The sequence below is a fragment of the Poecilia reticulata genome, linkage group LG18, assembly GCF_000633615.1.
Source record: "Poecilia reticulata strain Guanapo linkage group LG18, Guppy_female_1.0+MT, whole genome shotgun sequence".
NCBI classification, from domain to species: Eukaryota; Metazoa; Chordata; class Actinopteri; order Cyprinodontiformes; family Poeciliidae; genus Poecilia; species Poecilia reticulata.
In genome coordinates, this window is record NC_024348.1 from 20,674,937 (window position 1) to 20,682,830 (window position 7,894).

At 38.1% G+C, this 7,894-nt stretch overlaps 1 protein-coding gene across 2 annotated transcripts; it reads right to left on the bottom strand.

Annotated features, from left to right (window-relative positions):
- Nucleotides 1-104: 104 nt before the first annotated feature.
- LOC103480815 (oocyte zinc finger protein XlCOF6-like) lies at nt 105-6,486 on the bottom strand. Of its 2 annotated transcripts, XM_017310372.1 has the most exons (3): nt 4,733-4,769; nt 4,346-4,384; nt 105-2,716 (listed from the first exon to the last, which is right to left on the bottom strand). In XM_017310372.1, the coding sequence occupies exon 3, from the start codon at nt 2,688-2,690 to the stop codon at nt 495-497; it is 2,196 nt and encodes a 731-aa protein (XP_017165861.1). In that variant the 5' UTR covers nt 2,691-2,716; nt 4,346-4,384; nt 4,733-4,769; the 3' UTR covers nt 105-494. The 2 variants fall into 2 exon arrangements, with proteins under 2 accessions (XP_017165861.1, XP_008434221.1); XM_008435999.2 differs by lacking the exons at nt 4,346-4,384; nt 4,733-4,769 and adding an exon at nt 6,192-6,486.
- Between the last annotated feature and the right edge of the window lie 1,408 nt (nt 6,487-7,894).

The following is a 7,894-nucleotide window of genomic DNA, read 5'->3' on the forward strand; positions in this document are numbered from 1 at the left end:
ATTACTAAATCAGAATACCGCAAAGTATTTTGTGTGTCGGGGGGGGGGGGGGGTATGTTGGAATAAGAAGGGTTCGGTGAATGAGCATATGCAACTGGGGGGTTCAGTACCTCAAAAAAGGTTAAGAACCATTGCTCTACAAATATCACTTGTAAAATAAATATACAAACTATGTACACAATACTTTCTTTAAAGAAACTTCCTCATTTATAGCTCCCTTAAAATAAACATTTTAAAAAGGTAAGTGGAAAGATAAAACTACTTGACACTTGAGGTTCACATTATGCTATTCTTATATGAACAAACTTCGTTTTTCACAGGTTACAAATGAGAAAGGCCTCTTACAGCTGAGGAGACTTTCTCATTCACCACAAATGTGACGATTTAAATGAGATTTGATTGTGAAGCTTTTTCCACAGGTCACATGTGAAAGGCTTCTCATATCTGTGACATTTAATGTGTTAATTACAACAACCTTTTACAATGAAATAAGGCTAATCACCAGTGTGAATATTCCTGTGACAATTTAAATGAGTTTTACTTCGGAATCTTTTTCCACAAATCCCACAAAAAAAAGGCTTTTTCCCTGAGTGAGTCATCATGTGATAAGTTAAACCTGTTCTTAAAGTAAACCTTTTGCCACAGGTCACACATGAAAAAGGTTTCTCACCTGTGTGAATCCTCATGTGAATAGTTAAAGAAGCTCGTGTGGTAAAACTTTTCCCACAGGTCACACATGAGAAAGGCTTCTCTCCTGTGTGAGTCCTCATATGAGTAAGTAATTGTGATTTTCTCCTGAAACGTTTTTCACATGTCACACACAAAAAAGGCTTCTCACCTGTGTGAATTTTCATGTGACGATTTAAAGTATTTTTGCAAATGAAACACATTCCACAGTTCACACACCAGAAAGGCTTCTCTCCTGTGTGAGTCCTCATGTGATAAGTTAAATTACTTTCATAGGCAAAACATTTTCCACAGGTCACACACGAGAAAGGCTTTTCACCTGTGTGAGACCTCATGTGAACAGTTAAATAAGTCCTACGGGCAAAACCTTTTCCACAGGTCACACACGAGAAAGGCTTCTCTCCTGTGTGAGTGCTCTTATGAATAAGTAATTGTGATTTTGTCCTGAAACGTGTTTCACAGGTCTCACACAAGAAAGGCTTTTCAGATTTGTGAGTCTTCATGTGAGAAGTTAAAAGAATTTTTGTGAAGAATTTCTTTCCACATCTTGTACATGAGAAACGCCCATCACTCATGTGACTTCGGATATGACTATTGAACTGAGATTTGAATTGAAAGCTTTTTCCACAAGTTGTACATGAGAAAGGCTTCTCGCCTGTGTGAGTCCTCATGTGATAAATTAAAGAAAATCTTCTGGCAAAACCTTTTCCGCAAGTCACACACGAGAAAGGCTTCTCACTTCTATGAGTTATAATATGACGAGTTAAATTGGACTTGAATCCAAAACACTTTCCACAGTTCACACAGCAGAAAGGCTTCTCTCCTGTGTGAGTCCTCCTGTGATAAATTAAAGAAAATCTTCTAGCAAAACCTTTTCCGCAGGTCACACATGAGAAAGGCTTTTCACCTGTGTGAGTCCTCATGTGAGTCGTTAAAGTAGGTCTTATGGCAAAACCTTTTCCACAGATGATACACAAGAAAGGCTTTTCACCTGTGTGAATCCTCATGTGAGGAAGTAACTCAGATTTTTCTCGGAAACTTTTTCCGCAGGACACACACGAGAAAGGCTTCTCACCTGTGTGAATCATCATGTGACGAATTAAATGTGCGTTGCATTGGAAACTTCTTCCACAGCTACCACATGAGAATGGCTTCTCTCCTGTGTGAATTCTCATGTGAAGAGTTAGTCTGGATTTACTCGCAAAGCTTTTTTCACATGTGTCACATGAGAAAGACTTCTCGCCCGTGTGAATTCTCATATGATCTTTTAAAGCCGATTGCTTACTGAAACTTCTCCCACAATCACTGCATGATGTCCGTTTACCTGTGTGAGTCCTAATGTGAACATTTAAAGAATATTTTTGAGAAAAGTTTTTTCCACAGGTTGTACATGAGTAAGGCTTCTCACCTGAATGAATTCTCATGTGAATCTTTAAAGTGCTTTCTTGACAGAAATCTTTTCCACAAGCAACACATGTGAACGGCTTTTCACCTGTGTGAATTCTCATGTGATAAATTAAACTGGCCTTTTGACTTAAACTTTTTCCACAGGTAGAACATGTGAAGGGCTTCTCGCCCGAATGAGTTCTCATATGTTTAGTTAAGTGACTGTTTTGAGAGAATGTTTTATCACAAACTTTACAAGAATATAGTTTTTGGTCTGAGTGAGCTTTCTTGTCCCTTTTTTGTTTTGAACTGTCAGTTTTAATTTTCAACTGTTTGGTTTTCTTACATCTCTTATTTTGTTTCTGTTCTTCGTCTCTCCTTTTCCCTGGGTCTTCAGAATTGTTTCCTTCCTGATCCTGGTTCTCAGCTTCAGAAGAGCCATGAGAGATGAGTTGGTTCCTCTGTGGTTCTGTTTCATTGTGGATTCTTGGCACATTAGAAGGATTCATCAAAATGTCATCAGTCTCCTTTTTCAGCACAAGATGCTCTTCATCCTGACTGATGCAGAGTTGCTTCTCTTCTTCTTTGAACTGTTGATGTCCTACTTCATTTCGCATCTGATTTTTCTGTAGAGGTTCTCGATCTGTGAATGAAAAAACAAAAGCTTTTAAAGGTGAACAAAATAATGAAGCCTTTGTTTTAATCACTTGAAGCCTTTTCTTGGTTTATTCTCAAATTACTAAAGTATTAATAGAAAAATTAACTTAACCAGTGTAGTCCTTCCATTGGGAAGGTATCTAGAAATTAGTCAAAGCATAGTTTGGATCTCCAGCTGAGAAAACAAGATGGCGATATCTTGACTCTTTATGACCAATTTTCAAATGCTAGATTGGATGATTTTGCTTATTTTCATCAGAAGCAGTTCTTTAAAAGTCTTGTGAGTAAATATATTTCCCCATTTATTCATAACAACTGGAACTTTCAATATCCAGCAAGTTATTTTTTCAATTTAGCGACGACAAAAAGAGTCCCCCTCAGACTAATTTCACCCCCTGCTATGGTAAATGTTAAATTACCGCCCATATTGGCCCATTGGAATTTTTCAGATAGCGCAAAGTGGCGGAATTACGGTACTGCAAATTTGGCTCTGTCGTCCGGGCCATGTTGGGCCCTCCCCAACAGAAATAGTCCAAACAGCAGCTTGATTTAATCCTGTTGTGGAGTCTTACACATAGGTCAACACTGAAAACATTTAATGCACAGAACAGCTTGTTTTCTACAGCAAATTAAAAAAATTAATTAAATGAGAGTTTTAAATCCTGTCAATGGTTTTGGCTCTACCAACTGCACAGTGGCACAGTTGTAGAGCTGTTGCCTTGCAGCAAGAAGGTTCTGGGTTCGATTCCCGGCCCCGGTCTTTCTGGATGGAGTTTGCATGTTCTCCCTGTGCATGCATAGGTTCTCTCCGGGTACTCCGGTTTCCTCCCACAGTCCAAAAATATGACTGTCAGGTTAATTGGTCTGTCTGTCCCTAGGTGTCCCTAGGTGTGAGTGTGAGTGCATGGTTGTGTGTCCTGTCTGTCTCTGTGTTGCCTTGTGACAGACTGGTGACCTGTCCAGGGTGACCCTGCCTCTCGCCCAGAACGTTAGCTGGAGAGGCACCAGCACTTCCTGAACCCACTAAGGGACAAGGGTGTTAGAAAATGGATGGATTGAGGCTTCTTCGTGCCTTTGCGACTTTGTTCTTAGGACTTATAAACATTTGTTTTTTGCTTTTTCATTTTAGTTAGAGTTGAAAGTTTGAGGCCCCTACTCTTTCAACATGCATGGAAAGTTAGAATTTTAATAACTTTCGATTTGTTGTGCCTTATGAATAAACTCTTGAGTTTATTCACTGTTGAGTTATTTTTATTGAGGTTCCGAAACACTTGAAATATTTCAATTTTTTCTTTGTTTTTGTCTAAATTTAGGAGATTTTATTTATTTATTGCTGGATCATTCAGCCAATAGCAGATACATCTTTAACAAGAAATTAACTGTCATGAATTGCGGTGGTGAGGCAGACGCTGATGACTCAGTTTGTAGTGAATTAAGGTTGTTTAATGACTAAAATGTAATTCCAGAGTGAACAAAACAATAACAGTCAGAGCTGGTAGCAACTGGAAAGACTGAAACAACTGAGACTCGAAAGCAGACAGCACATCAAACAAGACGAGGACCGACAGAGACACAGAAACACAGGTGGCATGAAATACACAGAACGGAGACACACCTGGGAACAATCAAGGGGGTAGACAGGTCAGCACGGAGACTGAAAAGACACAGAAACCTAAAATAAACAGAATAACTCAAATCCTCACATTAACAGCCAGTCCATGTGATTGGTCAGCAATGATCGGGACCCATGGCTGATCGTACTGGTAGCAAAAAACACCTGATTGGAGCATGCTGACTAATTAATTACAAAACATGATAGGAATGTTTTCTCCTAACACACACACACACACACACACACACACACACACACACACACACACACACACACACACACACACACACACACNCACACACACACACACACACACACACACACACACACACACACACACACACACACACACACACACACACACACGCACACACACACACACACACACACCTCTAAATATGCTGTTCTCTGGAAAGCTCAACTTTCTCAATCCTCCGTTGCTATGGAGACTCACTAGTCTGAGGAACCTGAAGTTCCCCTTTCTGTGATTTTACAACGTCCTCTCCATTTTACTTCAGTAATCAGTCATTAAGTTAGTCTACATTTTTAAAATAGTGAAGGTTAAAATCTCCTGACTTTATATAAACAACATTAAATTATCAACAAATTGACAATTAATAGAGAAGCTCTATAATTTCACAAATAGAGATGAAAAACTGTGAATTTTAACTTAAAATACAAATGATCTAAATAATAAATGTACATCTGAGTACATGCATCATTCCATGAACCTCAGAATAAATTAATTAAGGCCTTAGTAAACCCACAGTTGATGGTTACAGGATAACATTCACAGCTTTGGCTACACTGGTACAAATGATCTGCGTAATTCATGTAATTTTTAGGGGTGCAAGAGAAATATTGGCCGATTATTATGGGTTTGATAACAAGAAATTATGACTCCATTCTTATTGGTCCCATAAGACAGATTGATCTTTGTCCTTAGAAGATGCATCCAAAGGAGAGCAGCGTTCAAAGACCGTTACTGATAGAGAACATAAGTTCACGCCTGCACACACACACACACACACACACACACACACACACACACACACACACACACACACACACACACAAGTATGAGATGAAGAACAAAAAGGAGGAACTTGGCAGTTGAGAAGCAGGAAAGAAACAGGAAACATCCGTTTCCTGCACCCAGAGTTAATTTTTAATTTTCAAACAAAAGATGTCACCTATTTTACCGTCTGGATTCCATTTTTTATTAATATAGAATGCCTATCAATTTTAAAGACCTTTTTTTTTAACACCTAAAATGAACATGGAATAGACTTTAATTTGATATTTTTTATATATTATTTTGCAAATATTGGCTTCATAGGTTTTCATTTCAAAATTGTATGAATTTTAAAATTTGCTGTTGGTGCTCTTGTTTTGAATATTGATGTCAGCACTTTTCCTTTTTGTAGCCGTTATTTCCTGTCATGCCTTTGATTATCGGCCTTTTGACTGACAAAACGTTAGATTATCAATTAAAAAAAGTTATTTTGCACCCTGTGTCTGAGATAACGTTTTTATTAAGGTAATTAAATCTATTATTAAATACACATTGTTAAACATAAACTTTAGCCAGTACTTCCTCAATCTGGTTCGGTAGACATAAGGGCGTCACGGATCACAAACTGTAATTGTCATTTTATATGATGAATAATAGTTTCACCAGGTCAAAGTTGAGAATTTTTAAGCATTTAATGTTTACAGCTGCGGCGGATTTGTTACCAGAGTCATTTAGTTTGGTGTAAACGCTCTTTGACTTCCTAAACATATTTTTAAATAAATCTCCAACTTTACTCAACCTGTATCATCAGTAAAACGTGAAGGTGTTTCGTACCTATCCGGTGTAAGATGATCTTCGGTATCCTGGTAAAATCAATCAGTCTGCGCTGATCCTCCATCTCTTCCTCGGACTTTACGTTGATTTATTTAAACTCTGTGAATGTTTCTTCAGCAGGAGTTTCCTGCTCGTTGATAAACTCTCTCTGAGGCTGAAATGAAGACTTTTTTTTTACAGTAAATATTCACATATTTACCTAAAACACGAAATCTGCCTTAGCTAACGCTCCCTGTGCTCCGCGTCTTTCTGTGTGTTTCACTGTGGCTGTACTGAAGAAACTGTGAACGAGTTTCAGTTCTGCTTTCATTTGTTCGCTCTGAGACCCTTTTTTAAAATGCGACCAAGGTGTAAGTCGGACGAAGGGTGCGGGGGGAATGGTGTTTTACCATCACCACCAGGTATGAAGCGCTTTAGCCTTTGAGTTGCACCACAGCGCAGCAACTGAAACCTCCAGGAGAAGAATATCAGCTTGTTGTTATGAGTATAAAGGAGGCTGGTATCGCGCTTGATATAAATCTATTTATTTATGCCATCACATGGACTTATATAAAGTTGTATACATTTTCTTTTCATATATTTATTATTGGTTTTCTTCTTTAGATATTAGATTGACTTAGAATGATTCCAAGTAATGTACAGGAATAACCTGGTGCTGTTACATGTGAATCATCAGGGGGGGGCCACTAAGGGGGCCAATCAGATGACAGGGGGGGAGGGGGGGCACTGGCCCCCCCTCTGGCTCCGCCACTGGTGATGCACCCAGTTAATTTTCCTCTATAGTGCTAAGAATAAAGCTAAAACTTACATCTGAATGCCTTACAATCTTATTCAACAAATTAGGATATACGTCCTGATCAGGCTTATCAGATTAAAAGTACCTTTCAAAAATAACTTTTTAGGAGGTATTAAACTACGAAATATAAATATGTTAAAATGGACGTAATCTAATTAATCTGTATGATCTCTTTCACTTGGTGATGGAATTACTAACAAAGGAACTTTTCTAATTTATGGATTGAGTCTAAATTTGTTGAATATTTGCTTTAATATAGAAAATAATAAAGAGGCGAAAAAAATTATTTGGCCAATAATTTAATTGTCGCTGTAGGAGCCATATGATTTAACATTTAACAAACTATATTTCCTATATATTTTATGGAATATTTCATCCTACTTGACAATTGCTCTGAATATCGCCACGTTCAACGAACAAATGATGCAATTTGTCCAGGGGAAAATGTAGAAAAACGGGAGGTTGTATTAACGTTAAGGTCACCGTGCGTGACCCGTTGCCATAGCAACCAATAAACGGCCCCAGGAGCACAGAGCAAAGACTGCGTTCAGGTGCATCAGGAATAAAAACTAGAAGAAAACAAAACACAAAAACATTTCCCACACAAAAAAGTAAGATGTCACACATACAGTATATTCTGGGACTGTCCAAAGCTACGGACCTATTGGAATAAATTGAACAAAAAAAGTTTGTTTTTTCAAAGGAAAATTACAGCGTGCTTCGGCTTTACAATCCCCGTAGAAACACCTTAATAGTACTAGGTATAATCCAGGATAAAATTCAAGATCACAGTAAGATTGATCTTTTAAAGAATCCTTGTTGCAAAGAAAATGATCGCAGTCTCCAATGGGCATCCAGAATGTATGGTCAGGGATCTATGAAGATTAAACAGCAAAGATGTGGCAAA